Source organism: Gadus morhua, chromosome 17, assembly GCF_902167405.1.
Source record: "Gadus morhua chromosome 17, gadMor3.0, whole genome shotgun sequence".
NCBI lineage: Eukaryota > Metazoa > Chordata > Actinopteri > Gadiformes > Gadidae > Gadus > Gadus morhua.
The window spans coordinates 18,907,295-18,927,735 of record NC_044064.1 but is presented as its reverse complement, the minus strand read 5'-3'; the positions used below and the strand labels follow the sequence as shown (position 1 = coordinate 18,927,735).

Here is a 20,441-nt window from a genome sequence, read left to right as displayed (position 1 = left end):
CTCAACCCTAACCTAACCCTGTGTTGTTACCCTAACCCTAACCTAACCCTGTGTTGTTACCCTAACCTTAACCCTAACCTAACCCTGTGTTGTTACCCTAACCTTAACCCTAACCTAACCCTGTGTTGTTACCCTAACCTTAACCCTAACCTAACCCTGTGTTGTTAGCCTTACCTTAACCCTAACCTAACCCTGTGTTGTTAGCCTAACCTTAACCCTAACCTAACCCTGTGTTGTTAGCCTTACCTCAACCCTAACCTAACCCTGTGTTTTTGTATGTCACATACAGAGGCACGCCGCTGACCCAGCCATCGTTGGGTGGGTGTATCAGGGGTGACAGAGAGGAGAGTATGGGAGTCTGGTGGGGGACTTTGCTCTCTGGTGCCACACTAACCGGCTACAGCTCAACACCTCTAAGACGAAGGTCATTGACTTTGGGAGGTCCAGACCAAGACCAAGAGGGAGCTGTGGTGGAGGCTGTAAAGTCATACCAGATCCTCGGGTGTGGCTGGACTGGACTGGACAACACACACCAGCTCCCTGTATGGGAAGACACAAAGCAGGTTGCACTTCCTCAGGAGATTGTGGTCCTTCAACATCTGCAGCAAACTGCTGGGGATGTTTTACCAGTCTGTGGTTGCCAGCATCCTCTTCTACACTGTGGTGTGCTGGGGAGGCAGCATATACAAGAGGGACACCTCCAGACTGGATAAGCTGATCAGGCGGGCTGGCACTGTGGTCGACATGAAGCTGGACCCACTGGTGACGGTGGCAGAGAGGACACTGGACAAACTGCTGGACATTATTGATAATGCCAGCCACCCCTTGCACACCGTCATCAGCAACCAGAGGAGCCTGTTCAGTGGAAGGCTGCTCCTTCCCAAGGTTAGGACCAACAGACTTAAGAACTCCTTTGTCCCTCATGCCATCACACTGTACAACTCCTCACTCGGGGGGGGGGGGGGGGGGGGGGGGGGGGGGGGGAGGAAATAGAATAAAGAGGACAGAAGGGAAGGAGTGGTGCACTGTGCAATAACAATATTCTAATCTACCCACAATCATACCTGGACACATCTTATTTTTTTTTGCAATAACGTAATAATAATTTAACTGCTAATTTCTGCGAACGTCATTTGTCATTTATTTATCCACTGTATGACAACACAATGCCATATACAGACATATATTGATCTATATTTATCCTCTATAGGCCTACAGTTCTCTACATTTATTTTATTTTACTTGAATCCCGTTTTACTTCTATTCTTATCTGTACTTTCAATATTAGCTAAGAGTTTATGTTTACTGTTATTGTTTACTTTTTATAGTTAGCTAAGAGTTTATGTGTGTTTCTGTAAGTTACTGGAAATTAAATTTCCTTGAGGGAGTCATCCCAAAAGGATCAATAAAGCCAAGTCTAAACCTAACCTAACCCTGTGTTTTTACCCTAACCTTAACCCTAACCCTGTGTTGTTACCCTTACCTTAACCCTGTGTTGTTACCCTTACCTTAACCCTAACCCTGTGTTGTTACCCTAACCTTAACCCCAACCCTGTGTTGTCAGCCTTACCTTACCCCTAACCCTGTGTTGTTAGCCTTACCTTAACCCTATCCCTGTGTTGTTAGCCTTACCTTAACCCTAACCCTGTGTTGTTAGCCTTACCTTACCCCCAACCCTGTGTTGTTAGCCTTACCTTAACCCTAACCCTGTGTTGTTACCCTTACCTTAACCCTAACCCTGTGTTGTTAGCCTTACCTTACCCCTAACCCTGTGTTGTTACCCTTTCCTTACCCTGTGTTGTTACCCTAACCTTACCCCTAACCCTGTGTTGTTAGCCTTACCTTACCCCTAACACTGTGTTGTTAGCCTTACCTTACCCCTAACCCTGTGTTGTTAGCCTTACCTTAACCCTAACCCTGTGTTGTTACCCTTACCTTAACCCTAACCCTGTGTTGTTAGCCTTACCTTACCCCTAACCCGGTGTTGTTACCCTTACCTTAACCCTAACCCTGTGTTGTTACCCTTACCTTAACCCTGTGTTGTTACCTTAACCCTAACCCTGTGTTGTTAGCCTTACCTTAACCCTAACCCTGTTGTTACCCTTACCTTAACCCTGTGTTGTTACCCTTACCTTAACCCTGTGTTGTTACCTTAACCCTAACCCTGTGTTGTTACCCTAACCTTAACCCTGTGTTGTTACCTTACCCCTAACCCTGTGTTGTTACCCTTACCTTAACCCTAACCCTGTGTTGTTACCCTTACCTTAACCTTAACCCTGTGTTGTTACCTTAACCCTAATCCTGTGTTGTTAGCCTTACCTTACCCCTAACCCTGTGTTGTTACCCTAACCTTACCCCTAACCCTGTGTTGTTACCCTAACCTTACCCCTAACCCTGTGTTGTTAGCCTTACCTTACCCCTAACCCTGTGTTGTTAGCCTTACCTTAACCCTAACCCTGTGTTGTTAGCCTTACCTTAACCCTGTGTTGTTAGCCTTACCTTAACCCTAACCCTGTGTTGTTAGCCTTACCTTAACCCTAACCCTGTGTTGTTAGCCTTACCTTAACCCTGTGTTGTTAGCCTTACCTTAACCCTAACCCTGTGTTGTTAGCCTTACCTTAACCCTAACCCTGTGTTGTTAGCCTTACCTTAACCCTAACCCTGTGTTGTTAGCCTTACCTTACCCCTAACCCTGTGTTGTTAGCCTTACCTTACCCCTAACCCTGTGTTGTTAGCCTAACCCCTAACCCTGTGTTGTTAGCCTTACCTTACCCCTAACCCTGTGTTGTTAGCCTTACCTCAACCCTAACCCTGTGTTGTTAGCCTTACCTTAACCCTAACCCTGTGTTGTTAGCCTTAACCCTGACCTCAGCTCCATCACAGCATTACGGTCAGAGGCGCTCGTATCAGACGCAGTGCGTTGGCTTTCAGATGCACGGCCCGTGACCGCGGCGCTGTTCCACCTCCCCCTCCCTATGAAAGGCTGCCCTCTCAGGACACAATAGTGATCTTATGTAAGAGCAGGATCTCCCGACTGCCACTGTCCGCCCCCCCCGGGCGTCGACCTACACATCACGCAGTGAGCCTACCCTCTGAGTGGGGCTGTGGACTGAGGAGGCCGCCCGGTTCAGCCCATCCACACTGTTGGTGGAGGATTTACGGTCTGACATATGGTGGAGCACTTAAAATGGTTCTATAATCCACCTATTAGCTGGATTATAGAACCACCTATTAGGTGGATTATAAAATAAACATATTTAAGGCAAATATGCAATCGTTTCTGTTGCTATAATTCTACTCCAGATGTTTGATATTCTTTTTCAGGCATATTCAAAGAGCCAAGTAATAAATACTGAACCAAAACAAAAGACCAATACATCAATAGTTAATATTGTAATACCTATTCAGTTTATTTTATACTGAATGAGTGTAGCTATCGGTTGTACCACGTTGCTGTAACCATGTTTATATGAATCCCGATGATGAACCCACCGGTTTTCCGTAGTGCTATCCCATCCCAGTCTCACTGATCAGCTGTCACTTCTGCTGATGACTAATGATCGTTTTAAGGAGCGTTTCTCACAGAAATGTTGACCGTCCTCCACGAACACGCAGCCACTGACTCATGGTGGTCCATTGTGGGAAAGTTATTTCATTCGTAAACAACAGGAAATGACCAAACATCAAGTGCCTTCTCTCTCAAAATCAAACCACATTCCACACGGGAACAGCAGGCAGACAAGGACTGGACATCGTTTCAATTTGAAAATCAATGTGAGCATTAGTACACAAATGCCCCTTACACTGTATTGATTATAACATTTATTAAACTTCACCACATTAAAACACATCCATTTTATATAAAAGCTCAGAGTTGTCTTTTCGCATCACCATGTCCACACATGAGGATCCATGTGTTAACAGGGATTCAGGTAGATTGGTTAGTTAGTGGAGGATCCATGTGTTAACAGGGATTCAGGTAGATTGCTTTGTTAGTTGAGGATCCATGTGTTAACAGGGATTCAAGTAGATTGCTTAGTTAGTGGAGGATCCATGTGTTAACAGGGAATAAGGTAAATTGGTTAGTTAGGAATTGTCTTTAAAGTCCAATCCAGTTTTAAGACATGGAATCTCAAATAATACAAAATTAAAAAACAATTTAAAACAATAGGAAACACATGAGATAAATACTACTGAATCATAGTGCAGTCTGAACATTCCTTCCTAGAAGAGAAACAGGCCACCATTGAATACGTTTTGCATAATTACATAACCACTTTGTATAATGATATGACAATTACATAAGCCCTCTTACATCATCCCATGAGAACCGGAGGCCCGTCTCAGCCAGCCTAATGAGGGCTGGTCCTTCCCTCACATGCGGAGCCCGCCGCCGCCGCCGCCGCGCTGCTCCTTCCAGAACTCTCCGAGGCCCAGCGAGAGCGCCCTCTCCGCCAGACCCCTGCACTGGGTGGGGGTGAAGCCCACCAGGGCCGTGCCCTTCAGGCCCACCCCCTGCTGGCCGGCCAGCGCCCCCACCCTGGCCGTGATGAGCGAGGCCGGGGCGTGGCAGTAGCGCTCCCCGCCGATGCTGAACGTCGGCCACGCCTCCCGCTCCGCCTCGGGGCCGTGGCCGGCGGGCGGGCCGCCGCGCACGCTCTCCACGTTGCAGGCGATCTCCACGGCGCCCCCGTGTGGCAGGGCCAGCACCTGCACCCCGGGCACGCCCCCGGGGGCCGACTCCCTCAGGGCGGCGGCCACCCGGCGGCCCAGGGCCAGGTCCGCCGTGTCGATGGTCACATTACAGTTCATCACGTAGGGCCCCGCGCCCACGCCTGCAGGGACACAGCGCGGGTTAGGGGGGCTGGACACCTGCCTAACCCTAACCCTGACCCTGACCCTAACCCTAACCCCGACCCTGACCCTGACCCTAACCCTGACCCTGACCCTACAGTGAGGTCGGAGGACTGTAGACCAATGAATCCACTGACTACAGTGAGGTCAGAGGACTGTAGACCAATGAATCCACTGATTACAGTGAGGTTCAACTTAAATCCGCTGTGCACCAAGAAAGTCTTGTGGAAGATTAAGAGATGAGAGCAGCGTAAAATGTTTATAAGACAATGTCGTTTTAATATTTAAATGTTTATGATAACTGATTGCAATATTGCACACACAAAGGCAAACCTTTTAAAAAAGAATGACAGAGAAGTACAGAAAAAGACTACTAGAACGAAAAAGATGACACACCATGTTCTTCCAGCGGCGATTTGACACAGTTAGTGTCAGTCAGCCTCTGCTGTTAAGATTGTTATTATTGTGGTTATTATGACCCCTGAGGCCCTACCTGTGAGACTACCTGTGAGGCCATACCTGTGAGAGTACCTGTGAGGCCGTACCTGTGGGGTCCTACCTGTGGGGCCCAACCTATGAGACTACCTGTGAGGCCATACCTGTGAGAGTACCTGTGAGGCCGTACCTGTGGGGTCCTACCTGTGGGGCCCAACCTATGAGACTACCTGTGGGGCCCAACCTATGAGACTACCTGTGAGGCGGTACCGGTGAGGCCGTACCTGTGGGGCCCTACCTCTGGGGCCCAACCTTTGAGACTACCTGTGGGGCCCTACCTGTGGGGCCCAACCTATGAGACTACCTGTGGGGCCCTACCTGTGGGGCCCTACCTGTTGGGCCCTACCTATGAGACTACCTGAGAGGCCGTACCTGTGAGGCCTTACCTGTGAGGCCGTAGCGTCTCTGTGGCGGGGGCCCGACGTCGGCCGTGACGGCGTGCATGTGGGGGGTCTTGCTGAACCAGCCCATGTCCCTTCTCCTCTGGGCCAGGCCGCGCTGCAGGGGGCAGTCCGCCCAGCCGAACAGGAAGGCACTGGAGCCAGGGACCCGCTCCGTGAGGCCCCGGGCGATGGCTGGGGGCACACACACACACACACACACACACACACACACACACACACACACACACACACACACACACACACACACACACACACACACACACACACACACACACACACACACACACCTCATGTAAGTGCTGCTGGCCTAAACAATGCACTAAATACAGTATGCAGAAGTAGTGTAGCAAGCCCTGGTATAATCCAGAGAACAGACACGCGTCCATATGGCTACAGTGATAATGAGCATACTTAAAACAGAGCAAGCTCATAACGAGCACCTCTTAATGAGTCCACCGCTATGAGGATACATGGTGCTGTTGTGTGGGGGCTCATCTGTAGAGCTAACAGTGCTGTCAGACGGGCAGAGGGACACTAATGCCACGGGAAGGCTTAAGCCAAGCCAGCTCTGATTCCCACAAGCATTAAGTGGATCGGCTTTTTATAGTTAGTCATAAAACTGAGGGATTTGAAACGGTCATTGAAATGATGTTGAAGAACAGTGCAAGTTGTGAACTCAGTTCTCAGAGTATTTGGTTGGTTTATTATGGCTAAATAACCTTCCTTTTTCATCTCATTCTAAAAAAACATGAGACATCAGGCCTAAAAATTGTCACCCTACTTTCTCTGTTTTGCAGCTTGACTTTTGCCGCTTTTCCACTGCATGGTACCAGCTCGACACGACTCGACTCAGCTCGCCTTTTTTGCGTTTCCACCGCGAAAACATGGTATCTGGTACCTGAAGTGGCTGCTTTTTCTAGTACCGCCTCGCTCTAGGTTCCAAGCGGCTGAGCCGATGCTAAAAGGTGACGTCGGCAGACGGCCGGCCACTGATTGGCCAGAGAGTCTGACGAAGTCACGAGAGCGACATGGCCACCATGCTGGTAACAGCCATAGCAGCGCCGCAGCCAACATATTCCACTTCTTCAACATGCCAGCTAATAATACGAACACGAATACCATCGCATCGATGTTCTCCATTGTTGTTATGTGGGTTCTGTCCATGTGTGGGTTACGTAGGTGTTGTTTGCGTCGCGTACAAAAATACGTCACGGCCCTTTCGCGCAGCCGACCCCGCCCACGTCCCGGAGGTACTATTTGCGGTGGAAAAGGACCCGCGCTGCTACCGTGTCGAGTCGTGTCGTGTCGAGTCGAGCTACATGTGCGGTGGAAAAGCGGCAAAATGCCGCTTTTCCACCGCACATGTAGCTCGACTTTCACTTCCCCTAATTTTAACACCGGGTGGTCCTGCTCCTCCACGCGCGCACGCGCACGCGCACACGCACACACACAAACACACACACACACACACACACACACACACACACACACACACACACACACACACACACACACACACAGCACTGGGGTCTCACCTTGAGCCTCTGCAGCACAGTCGTCCAGGCCCAGCGCCTCGTCCAGGGGGTAGATGGGGATCAGGTCCACTGCCCCCATGCGGGGGTGGGCTCCACTGTGAGCCCGCATGTCAATCAACCCACAGGCGGCCTCGCACGCAGACAGCACCGCCTCCCCTGGACACAACACACACACCACGGCCCATCTCAGTGACACGCCGCTTCAGAGACACATCAGCCACGCCCACTATTCTAAATAACCAAGCGGATCCCCCAACCTTAGATCATTTCATGTTTCATCAGATTACTGATTAGAAATGGAAAGAAATGCTCAATGCCCGATGATGTCCTCTGATCTGCTCCGTGAGGTCATGGGTCAGCTGCTGTGCTTATCGAGGGGACACTCCAGAAGAGTGAGCTCAACGGAGAGGGTGGAGGAAGGACCTAGTGACGGAGGAAGGACCTAGTGACGGAGGAAGGACCTAGTGACGGAGGAGAGAGGACTCACTGACGGAGGAGAGAGGACTTACTGACGGAGGAGAGAGGACTTACTGACGGAGGAGAGAGGACTCACTGACGGAGGAGAGTGGTCTTACTGACAGAGGAAGGAACTACTGATGGAGGAGAGAGGACTTACTGATGGAGGAGAGAGGACTTACTGAGGGAGAGAGGACTTACTGACGGAGGAGAGAGGACTTACTGACGGAGGAGGGGACTTACTGACGGAGTAGAGGACTTACTGACGGAGGAGAGAGGACTTACTGACGGAGGAGAGAGGACTTACTGACGGAGGAGAGAGGACTTACTGACGGAGGAGAGAGGACTTACTGACGGAGTCGATGCCCGCCACGATGGTGATGACGGAGCGGTTGTAGTCCAGGTCGTTGAAGATGTTCAGCACCGTCGCCCCCTCCCGCAGCTCACCTGACATGACAAGAACCACCACCTCATTTAACACCACCACCTTAATAAACACCACCACCTCATTCAACACCACCACGAATAAACACTGCGTTGGTTTCATTGGACACCAGCGCTTGGTTCTGTTGTGTCTGATGTGTGTATGTCTTGTGTCTGTGGGGTTTTTCTCTCTGTTGTGCCGGTCAGTTTTTTGATTCTGTTGCGTCTGTCTGTTGTGTATCTGTTGTTTGTGTATTACGATATGATGAATTAACATTGTGTGATGTATTGAAGCAGTTCAGTAGCTCAAATGTACACATGCATTATTTAATAGAGAATATTAGAACTGTTCAAATTGTAATCACTATTTAACTTACATCATTACATTTAGTCTTTTTTTTGCAGTCCTCTACATTTAACCCTGTCTAATTGTTATATTTAAATAGGTATGTATTCATTATATTTCTATTATATAGAGTTGATATGGTGGTTGTCTGATGCCCAGCAGTGTTAGGATGGTAACTTCAACTTTAAGTTTAGGGTTTGTTTTTGAGCTACACACAGAAACTGAGCAAGGAAATGCAGAAGACTGACCACTGATAAAAAATAAGAGCCCTACCTATTTGAGATAGAAAGAAACCCACCATAAATCAAACACCATTTGAAGCCTATAGAACACCCTTAAGCTTTAAGGCGTGGAACACACTGGCCCATCCGTTGGCCATCTGAAGTGTTTGGCGGGACTCGGATGAGCTCGGGTACAAATCTGTTTGGTGTGTTCAGCTGTGTTGGAAGCTTTTGGAACCGCGCGGTTCCAATCCTCACTGACGGTGAGGATTGGAGCCACTGGATACGCTGATTGCTTGTGTGCTGCTAGTACACGACCAGCGCATCAGCACGGTGAGTGGGAGGGGTGGACTAGCAACGCGAGACTAGCGCCACCCGATGTTGAGGAGACTTATTGCATCTCGTACACGCTACTGTGTAGTTGCCAGTAGTCTTTGCGGTGTGTTTCAATGTAACTTTTCTGCCGAACGGGTCAGAGGACATAAGTGGTCGGATAAAGGCAGTTAGCTGTGCGAGTCTGCTGTGTGTGGGCCCCTTAAGAATGGCAGATCCAGTCAGAAGTAGAGTCAAAGCCGCCCTTGCACTCTCCGACCCAGGTCAGAACCTGTTCACATCTCTCACCTTTGCTTTTGTAGACGGCGGCCATGGCTACCATCTCCACCAGGTCCTTCCTCCGAGCCTCGGACACGTTGAGGAGGCAGGCCACCAGCCGGCGGCCCGGCACACTGGAGGCCATCGTCTGGAACACACACGGGCTGCTGTCTTTAGCGGGCTGCTCCTCTAACACATCGCTATACAACACAAACTAATACAACACACACTAATGCAGCACAAACAACACACACCAAAACAACAGACTAGACACACCAATACAACACACCAATATAGCACAAACAACACACACCAGTACAACACACACTAATACAACACACAAGACCAATACAACAGAAGCTAGACACACCAATACAACCCCAACCACATACAACATCATCATCATCATCATCAGTTTTTCCCGCTGGGCGCATATCTGGCCTTGGGGCGCTACTGCTGGAGAGTTGGAAGTCTCTGTTCCAGCAGCTGTGGAAGGCAGACAGGATGTCTGTCTTCGACATCACGACATCAGTCAGGGTTAGGTACCTTGTCAAGGACACCTCGACACTCAGCTAGGAGAAGCCAGGGATCGAACCAGCAACCTTCAGGTTACCAGCCAACCCGCTCTACCTCCTGAGCTACTGCCGCCCAACAATACAACAAAAACAGAAAGTCACGAATACAACACAAACAACACACACAACAGACAATACATACAACACAAACAGAAAGTCATCAATACAACACAAACAACACACCAAGAATACAACACAAAGCAATACACCGCAACCAACACACACTAATACAACACAAACAACCCACACAAATACAACGCAACCAACACACACCAATACAACACAAACGCCAATACAACACAAACAACACACACCAATACAAAAAACCAACAACACCCCTTGCATAACTCAAACGAGACACACAAACATTTTAATTATTTATCTGATTCCACCAATCACATTATAACTGACAGGATTCAAATATTTTCAGAGATGAGATAGTGCTTTGTTCAAGGGTACAAAAAAGGTACTTCATAATTTTGTACCAGCCCATACATGCTATTTCCATGTAGAGATCATACAAACAGCCTATTTCAAGTAGCAGCACTTCCCTCTTGTCGCTGTTTAAAAACATAACATCAGGGGTGTTAGGGATGTTAAAAAACACATCAATAGAGCTGCTAAACCAATCTGGAATAATACGTGAATGTTAGTACATGATCAGATTTTCTGGAAATACTTCCTTAAGAGTGCTAGCAATAGGATTGACAATTCAGTCATGGCGTGCAATATAAAGTCCTTTATACATATTACAGCCATTTAAAATATGGGTAACTGATTAATGTTGATGGCCAAAGTCTGAGTGCATTATACTGTGTGGATGATGGCAAGGTACAATGGCAGATTGTATTTGGTAGGTAGCACCTGCAGTCTGGCTCTGACAGTTAAGTCTAGGAATGCTAGCTTTTCCTGCATTCTGAGTCCGGTCCAGTGTTGTTAGGTCTCTGTTTGTTTAATGTTAAGAAGGAATCTGTTGTGTTCTGTAGTGTGTTGTGGCACGTTGTGATAAACAGTAGTCTCTTGCACAACACCCCTTGCATAACTCAAACCACACACACACACACACACACACACACACACACACACACACACACACACACACACACACACACACACACACACACACACACACACACACACACACACACACACAGTTGAGTTACTGGTGTCATGTTTGTCAAGTGACTAGAACTGGAAGTAGGCCTAGTTATAACATTAAAAGGGAAATACATTAAGAAAGTTGTAGGCTAGATATTTACGTGCAACAATTATTCCGTTGGCATGACAAAAACAATGTGTAAACACAACTTGGTGTCACCAGTAAGCTGCAGACACATGGCCAACAGCAGGCAGTACAGGTCGGTCACATGGCCACTGGTGACGGTGAGTTACAAATCACAGAAACCAACAACACACGTGCAACACAGAGTTGTAGGCTCGAGGGCGGATTTGTTACATTACCCTGCGGTGCAGATCAGAAATAAGTGACTGACAGCCAGTTTCATGTCAAAGGAACACGTCAACGCGTCGGGGACAGGTGATCCCACCGTGACGTCATCTGTCAGCCGTCCTATGAAGTATATTCAAACAGCGCCTCGTTGTTAATAAACAGAGGCGCTGTTTTTTAGAATAATTTTGTTTCCCTTCAGTGAAATAAACGTAATAAACCCAGTAAAATAAACGTAATCAACTTAATCAACGCAGTCTAATAAACCTAATAAACTTCTTAGGACGGCCGTTGGATGACGTCACTGCCGGATCTGGCATCGTAGACACGTGACCCTGCAGTGACGTCATCCGTCCTACTAAGTTTATGTCTAACAAACAGCGCCTCTCTGTGGAGACACATTGATAAACCATCACCTCCACAATGTTATTCATATTATTTTTTTTACTTAATGCTCTGAACAGGGCAGTCAGTGTCGTGTGTGTGTAGTAGAGTTATTCAAAGATGATTGAGTAAAAAATGAAGCCAGAGCTCACATCAAATTATGTATTCAAATAATCTGGAGGCAAGAGTAATGTATATCGGTTCAAAGCAACAGGAGGGTCAATGGGGAAAAGCCTCAACAAATAATCCCCTTTAATAAATAGAACACCTTAATTTAGGGGATCCAACTATAAATGGTGACTGATTCACACTCCGATCCAGTGGGTGGCGGTATACCAACCCCAAATAAAAAAACAAATAAAGAAGAAGTGTATTTCCACTGCAAAGCTACCTGGACCTCAGCCTAGGTGATGATACGGATGTCATTGATGCTGAAATGCTGTGATGCTCTCCACAAAGCACACACAAGCAGCAGATCACCGGGGAGCCGATCAGATATAGGAGAAGCGAACAGCGATGAGCACCAGGGTGGCGCAGTCATCCTGCGACCCAGCGGGGATGGGTCAACCAGAAGCCCCGGGTCTCGGCTCCGGAGCCCCGGGTCTCGGCTCCGGAGCCCCGGGTCTCGGCTCCGGAGTCCCGGGTCTCGGCTCCGGAGCCTTGGGTCTGAGTCCACAAGGAGTCCCGGATCTCGGCTCTGGATGCCCAGAGCGGCCCCAGCTCCTGGTCGCGGTACCCGGTTGCGACCCAAGCCGGGTGAACGACCTGCTGGTGCTCCGTCCTTCCGAGTGGTACCGCTGCCGTGGGTCCACCGCAGAGCTGGACCGGAGCAGTAACGACCATGTGGTGTTCTTCCATGGAGATATTCAGGTGAGGGGGGGATGTTGATGGAGACACACCAATACAACACACTAATGCAACACAGACTAGACACACCAAATGTCACCAATACAACACAACACACACCAACACACACCAATACTAAACAAACACACACTATTCATTTACAACACACAACAATACCACACACACCAACACAAACGACACACACGAATACAACACAGACTAGAAACACCAATACAACACACACCAACACAAACAACACACACCAGTACAACACAAACAACAGACAGTCACCTGGGCCCAGTTTCCCGAAAGCATCGTTAGCCTAAGTGGATCGTGAAGTGCGTCGTACGAGCATCGTACAGTTTTCACACCATTTCCCGAAAGCATCGTTGGTAACGACCGTCGTGAAAACGCTCGTAGCTAACGACGAGGACTCCAGGGGTACTCGTAGGATGCTAAGTGCATCGTTAGCCTACTATAGCCTCAGTGGCGTCACCAGCGGACATTCCGTGTATTGGATGCTTTTTAATATAACGCATCCAATAGGTAATCCACAGAATGCCCAGCTTGAATAATTTCGCAACCAAAAACAGTGGTTACCGCCACCTTATTACTCATAGACTACTGTTAGATTCAAATAGGGCCTAGCAAAGATAGACATGTTAGTCAACAACAACATAATTTATTGCAGCAATTTAAAATTCCAAAAATACATGCGCAGCCGAAATGTACCGATCAAACTCCACGTCACAAGGCATATAATAAAATCAAATGATTCCCCTGCTCTTGTGTGGGAGGTCGCTTTCGAGCTGCACTTGGTGTCTGTCTCCCTCTGATTTTAATTCAACCATGTCCTCGTATTGATCAATGGCAGAAGACATAGCCTACTGTAGACATGAATCATGCTGAGACCATTTTTTGCATTAAACACTGTCGGCGCTTCGGCGAGGCTGTGATGCAGTTCACTATTTATTGGCCAGTGTCTAGACAGTAACGAACATCCCTGACCATAGTTAAGCGCGTTTGTAGTCTACACTCGACTTGAACTAGTCTTCATTCATAAAAAATATATTTTTTATGAATGAATATTACAAATTATTCTAAAGAGGTCTAGGCACCGGCCTAGACCTCCGCCTTCTCCAGTGAACCAAGAAACCCCGCGCCTTGACGAATGGGGGATTTGACCCCCTCGGTTTTACACAGGAAACTTGAGATAAGAAATCGCCGGCCGTGCCAAGCTGCGACCGAACCGGCTTGGCAGTTTAAAAAAACCTATAGCCTACATCATCCTGCCCAACAATATGGGCAGGATCTAGACCGGGGGTCTCAAACTCTTCTTACCTGGGGGCCGCTGGAGTTAGAGTCTGGGTCAGGCTGGGCCGCATCAAGTATTCTACAAAAAAAGGAGCACAACTGACCCAATCTAAGTTAATGATCGGGCTATAAATCGATTACGTTGGCTGTATAATCACTGACAACACGGGAGATTTCATAGCGCTTGGTGGAAACCGCGACATTTTAGCATCAACAACGCTGACAACAACGCGCGGGCCGCACTAACACTTAACTTTGATGTCAAGTAGGGGGCCACAAAATATCATCCCGCGGGCCTCAATTGGCCCCCGGGCCACGAGTTTGAGACCTCTGATCTAGACCAACCTTTCCTATTCGGGTCAGCAATAGCCGTGGGTCCAATGCCTAGCCTCTGCGTTTGAATGATAATGAATGAATGGAACGCTGCATGTTTAATGTCTACAAAATATTCTAGACCAGAGAGTGCGCGCCAATCAATGAAGCCAAAATCAGATGAAGTCGGCTCTCTTTGCTGCGTAAAGCATGTTTCAGAAATCAGCACATTAAGATAAATGTAGTTGCCACACTTGCTATTTTTGATTTTTGCATTATGGAATTATTTCAGGGGGGAAAATGCCGTGAAAAAATGTATGCACACGGCATTCAGGATTAGGACTAGGCCTAATCAATTGTGTTTTTGTGCCACTCTGCTGTTGGCCTTCATGGGGAGATTTTTTAACGCTTTTTAACCCCATTTTCCTGCGACATTCCTGCGTCTCCCCCTCCTACGGAGACCATTTCAGCACCGTGTCAGTAGACAGTTACAATCCTACGAAGGTCGTGAGTGCAGTGAACGTGCGTTCATGTTAAGAGGAGTTTCGGGAAACGCTTCAAAGAAAATTACAATGGATCGCACAAGCGTGGATCCATCGTTATCGGGAAAAGGGGCCCAGTACAACAAAAACAACACACACCAAATCAACAAAAACAACACACACCAAGGCAATACAATACAAACAACACACACTAATACAACACAAACAACACACACTGATACAACACAAACTAGACACACCAATACAACACACAAATATACACAAACAACACCCCCACTTTCATAACTCAAACGACACTCACTCACTCACTCACTCACTCACTCACTCACTCACTCACTCTCTCTCTGAGTTGTGAGTATCATGTTTGATATGTGACTAGAACTGAAAGTAATTACCGTATAACATTGACAACTAAATACAGTTTTGAAAAAACTTGATCAGATGTTAACGTGAAACAATTATTGCGTGGCCCTGTCGTAGGTCTCTTATCTACCCGTCTGTCGCGTGAAGTTCATTAATTATTACCCCTCACATGTTATCCCATACACGGTCAGGGCGATTTGGCCTAAAAATAGAATAATGTCTAAAATGTTTTTGGGGATTTCATTTGACCAATGATTAAGCTAAACTAAATGCAAAAAGCCTAACCACTTTTTTTTGTGCAAATAAATAAAATCTTCTACTTGGCTGCATGCCTCAATTTAAGATGTTGGAATACATTTGCTGTGCTGCTGCTCTTGGTTGCCACAGACTTTAGACAAACTTTACACCGGACAGTTTGCTTGTGGTCGGACGCTGCAAACCCAAATCCACACCACTGAGGACACAGGGCGGAAAAGTGAGGAAATCCTCACTTTTTCCCGCTCACGCTGCCATATTGATGTTTTAGTTTTTCTGAAGAGGCAGGGGCGTTAGTATGAACTACGGGACCTCAGAGGAGAGGAAGTGGTGGCGTTACTGTAAATACCTGATGATAAAAATAGATTTTCATATTTAACCATCATGCTAAGCCCCACACACAGCCCCCCTTAGGGTTCAATGAACCCCACGATGAATGACTAGGTGTATTAACCCCCCCCCCCCCCCCGGTGCAGAACCTCCAGGAGGAGATGTCCGTCCAGCCGGAGGGGGCCAAGTGGCTGTCCTGGAGCCTGGAGCAGGTGGGCCTCTCCCTGGGCCGGCGGTTCCCGGGCCGCACCGTGTGGGTGGTGCGCGCCTCCAGCATGTACCTCCACATGTTCAGCAGCTACCACAACTTTGTGGAGGGCAACCTGTTCGGGGCCCCAGAGCACCGGCCCTACGCCCCCGACTCGGGGGCCTTCCAGCACCTCAGGTGTGGTGCTGTTTGTGTTTCGCCTCTGAAAGGGACTTAGTTTGTCCTACAGAAATGGTCCATTAAAACTTGCTTCGTGAGGCCAGTAAAGCCATCCTGGGCTAGGGTTCGGTTTATGTTTGACTTTACATGACTTTACACTTTACATCATCTAAAGGGGACATATTATACCACCAGGTGTGAGTCTGACACACCTGGCGGTGTAATATTTCCCCTTTTAAATAATTTGGAGAAAAACAGGCATTTGTTTTAATCTAAAACATTTTCAGCGGAAGATCTGTAACTTCCTCGCTCTAATGTCCGCTCTGTTGGTTTCCTTTTACAACGATATTGTAGCTGTGAGTGTTGAATGACGCGATAGTAATCTAGTACCGCTGTTTTCAGGGGACTGTTGAGTCACGGCATGCAGCGAGCCGGCCTGCCACACCCTCTTCCACCACCGGGGGGCGCTAGCGCCGTGCCACCCGGGTTCTCCTTAACGCTGGTGGGCTTCAGTAAGGGCTGCGTGGTGCTGAACCAGATGGTGTACGAGATGGCCGGGGCGCGGGCGGACCCCCGGATGGCGCCCTTCGTCGAGAGCGTCTCGGACATCTACTGGCTGGACGGCGGGCACCCGGGAGGGGGCGGGACCTGGGTGACGGACAAGGCGGCGCTGAGGGAGCTGGCGTCCAGCGGCGCGGCGCTTCACGCCCACGTGACGCCCTACGAGGTGCGCGACCCCATGCGGGCCTGGGTGGGGCGCGAGCATGACGCCTTCGTGAAGACCTTGGTGGAGCTGGGGGCGCGGCTCACCCACCAGGTCCACTTTGAGGACGAGCCCCCCTCCATAGAGAACCACTTCAGGGTCATCCAGGAGTTCTGAGAGGGTCTCTTATTGTTCTTGCTTAGCAACATGGCCACCAGTGTCACCTCCTGCCTCTGTTTGAGGACTGTTAAGCTGATCTCAATGTTATTTATACACATTACCTCGGTCACTTTGGCTTTTTGTGCTGGTCTTGCCTCAGCATTCCTGGGATTTTAAGTGTTGTGAGAGCAGACTCGAAATGCTTGCGTCGTGCACTTTTCCTTTTCCAGTGCTTTAGCGCAGCTGATTTTTGGAGGGGATGAAGTCTTAATTTGTTGTCAATTGCAAAGTCGCCAATGGCAGCACCTTTATAAATGGCCCAATCATTCCATCATCTTATATATTGTTTAAAAGGTGGTTTACAGGTGAAGCTGAAGCCTCCGGTCTGTATGTGTTTGTATAAATATATATACAGTAGAGAGTTATACAGTACATACACTCAAGTCTCACAGTGGGTGTCTGGCTCACAGCTCATAGAAAAGAAGGTTGGGTAGAAACCAAGGAAGGAGAACCTATTAAATGACTCTGGATTTGTTTACGGGTCTTAAATTACTTTATATCTGTCGTCTCTCATTATTGCCGCCTGTATTCATGGATATGCAAGTATGGTTGGGCTGCAGCCAAGAAGCTTGTTTGCAAAGGGAAGGAATTGGTTAAGTTTAACGTCCTCCATTGTTTTCCACAACTAGATTTTGAATGCAGTGAAAGCATCCTTAAAGGGGTGGTTCGGAGTTTTGGACATGGGGCCCGATTCCCAAGTTAGCCTTGGTGTTCTTCATCATTGGACACAATTTAACACATTTCGTTCAGTCCTTCTAGTTGCAGAGTAACTGGGTAAGATTGTTTTATTAGCAGGCTAGTATTGCCCATTGCCGTGCGCTAGCTTAGCACAAGCAAACTGCAACTAGAAGGACTGAATGAAATGTGTTAAACGGTCTCTAATAATAAAGAACACCAAGGCTAACTTGGGAATCAGGCCCTATGTCCAAAATTCCGAACTACGCCTTTAATAACGTTAATATAGCCAAAAATGTACTCAATGGTTAAATCAATCGGATGGTGAATTTTGTTAGCAGGCATTGCTTTTATGCACAACTGCAAAGCTTATTTGACTAAATGTACCATACTTGAAACCATTCCATTAATGTTTACCCGCTGTTAAGCCCTTAAGTCAATCTTAATAGGATGTACAGGGTTGGGGCCTGTAACGTCTTTTAAGACCAAGGCTTAACATGTATAAAGCTTGTTTGTATCAAAATAAATCGATTCTGGTATGTTAATCGATGAACTGCTCAGTCTGAGGTCAGAAGCTATATTTAGGGGTCCTACGAAATCCGTAGGAACAATATTGTAATCGTTGGTATTATTTTTTCCTGACAAAATCGGCCATATCTCAAAAACGACATGGTCAAAAGTTCTGAAAATTGGCAGGCTTGTAGAACTCGTGAAATAAGAGTGGGATAACAAGGATGGACTGAATGAACTATAGGTGGCGCTATAACAACCCTTTAAGTGCAACATGCTGCCATTTCCACTAGGAAAAGTGACATATGTATGAAACTTGTTAGACATGCACCATTAGTCATAATGAACAACTTTCACGCTGCAACCCATACGGTCAGACCAGGGCTGTAGTAGTGGAGGGTAAACGCACGTAAACTCCGTTTACGCACCTCTGGAATTTAGGAAATAGCGTTTACGCACCTCTAAATAGCGTTTACGCACCTCAAAGGTCCCTGTGCCTTGTAATCTGCCGTTGGAATAATCGGAAATAAATTCAGCATAATTTTAAAACACCTAAGACAAGGTATCATATTGTTGAACAAATAAACGCTGTAATCTGAATCATTTTCATCTGCGCTGTAGGCCTATACTATTATGGTCTGTGACCCTCCAATCAGTGCCTTGCGGCTGCGGCAGCGACACCAATCAGGATCCAGGAAAATATGTAAACAGGAAGTATGTATACACATGGCCCTGCGCGTTGTGGATTATCATGCCTGCCTACCTGTCATTAATTAGCCATGGATATCAGGCGAAGTACAAAGTAAGACTGAAGATGATCAATTCACATGAGTTGTTTTTGTGATTTATAAATCAATTTTACTTGACGAACTATTAAGTGACTACGAGCATTCAGATTGGCCAATGCGTAGTCATGCTATCCGTGTACTGCCCACGTCAAAATGAGTGAAAGTCAGTCAGAGTTTTACTATCCATATTAAACTCCGGTTTCGGCGTATCAACTTCGCTATAGCTTGGTCGCTATGTTAAAGCCTCAATTTGGAGATGCGAGGTTGGCGGTTGCAGCCGTGGACTCCGCGGCTGAACCGTGGATCGGGCGGATGACGCGACAAAAAAATATATTTTAATTAAATTCGGGCGTTTGGCGGTTAAACCAATAAAAATAAAAATATTTTTAAATATTTGTATTTTATATATTATAAATATTTTTATTTTATTATTTATTTTCTTTAAAGTTATTTTCCCAGCAAACTGGCCTGTTCCCTAGAGGAGCAGTATGGGGAATCCAAGTTGAAACAACTTGCCCAAAGGTTCAGACTTAATGACAGAAAAATTCTTGAAGGCTATAGGGATTTTAAGGATAACTCAAGCATCATTCCAGAAAACCTTGCACCACTCCTGAATATCGACCATCTCATTCCAGTTAGCACTGCTGAGCGTGAGAGGGGGTTCAGCTTAATGAACATCATAGTGTGCCCCCTGAGATGCAGTCTGCACTTGGTCACAGTGTCGTCCTTGATGTTTATTCAACTGAATGGCCCACCACTCAGCCACCACAAAGTTCAATCCAACACGTATGTGAAGTCCTGGCTGGTTAAGCACAGGGGAGCCATGAACTCCAGAACACGCCCCTGCAAGGCAGGACCTGACGTTGAAGACAAGGAGGCCCTCTGGGTACTACTGTGAAAAGCATGCATACTAATACACACACATACACACATGCCATAGATAGATAGTTCTTAATCTACACATACTTTTCTTTACTGTTGAAATTTGAATAACTTGAATAAACTACAAACACATTCATTGACTGTCATTGATTGATTTAATATGACTTTAATTGATAACATAATGGAATATAGCCAGGCTAGCCTTACAGAGTCGCAACACTTTTCGTTGCGTTGCGTTGTGTCGAGGTCGGTCTGATCAAAAAATTCATAGTTTACCCACCTCTAATTTGACCACTACAGCCCTGGGTCAGACCATTTGGATATAGTGCAGTGACAACAACTTGACAAAACACATTAACGCCATTGGCGCCGAAGGTGGTAAAAGCTGCAAACGCGGCACACATGTACCAGGTGAGTGTGGGACTATACATTGTTAAATTCATAGCAATGAGGCCAAAGACTAGCCTGGTACTACCAGACTCTCGTACTTCACTTCATTTCATTTCATTTGTACAGAGAGTCTGGACCTAATCAATTGACAAACGTTAACTCACTTGAAGGCGGGTGTCTGTTGAAGTTTAAAATGATTGGATCTGCCCAGTGCCACTCTGGATCTGCCATAACCAATCGCTAACGTTTGGTT

At 47.2% G+C, this 20,441-nt stretch overlaps 2 protein-coding genes across 2 annotated transcripts; one reads left to right on the top strand and one right to left on the bottom strand.

Annotated features, from left to right (window-relative positions):
- Window positions 1-3,803: 3,803 nt before the first annotated feature.
- ftcdnl1 (formiminotransferase cyclodeaminase N-terminal like 1) lies at window positions 3,804-11,653 on the bottom strand. Its single transcript, XM_030338603.1, has 6 exons — window positions 11,362-11,653; window positions 9,356-9,473; window positions 8,096-8,191; window positions 7,289-7,444; window positions 5,736-5,924; window positions 3,804-4,835 (listed from the first exon to the last, which is right to left on the bottom strand). The coding sequence occupies exons 2-6, from the start codon at window positions 9,468-9,470 to the stop codon at window positions 4,375-4,377; spliced, it is 1,017 nt and encodes a 338-aa protein (XP_030194463.1). The 5' UTR covers window positions 9,471-9,473; window positions 11,362-11,653; the 3' UTR covers window positions 3,804-4,374.
- Window positions 11,654-11,856: 203 nt separating this feature from the next.
- Window positions 11,857-18,163, top strand: c17h2orf69 (chromosome 17 C2orf69 homolog). Its single transcript, XM_030338602.1, has 3 exons — window positions 11,857-12,601; window positions 15,801-16,039; window positions 16,424-18,163. The coding sequence occupies exons 1-3, from the start codon at window positions 12,248-12,250 to the stop codon at window positions 16,899-16,901; spliced, it is 1,071 nt and encodes a 356-aa protein (XP_030194462.1). The 5' UTR covers window positions 11,857-12,247; the 3' UTR covers window positions 16,902-18,163.
- Window positions 18,164-20,441: the final 2,278 nt, after the last annotated feature.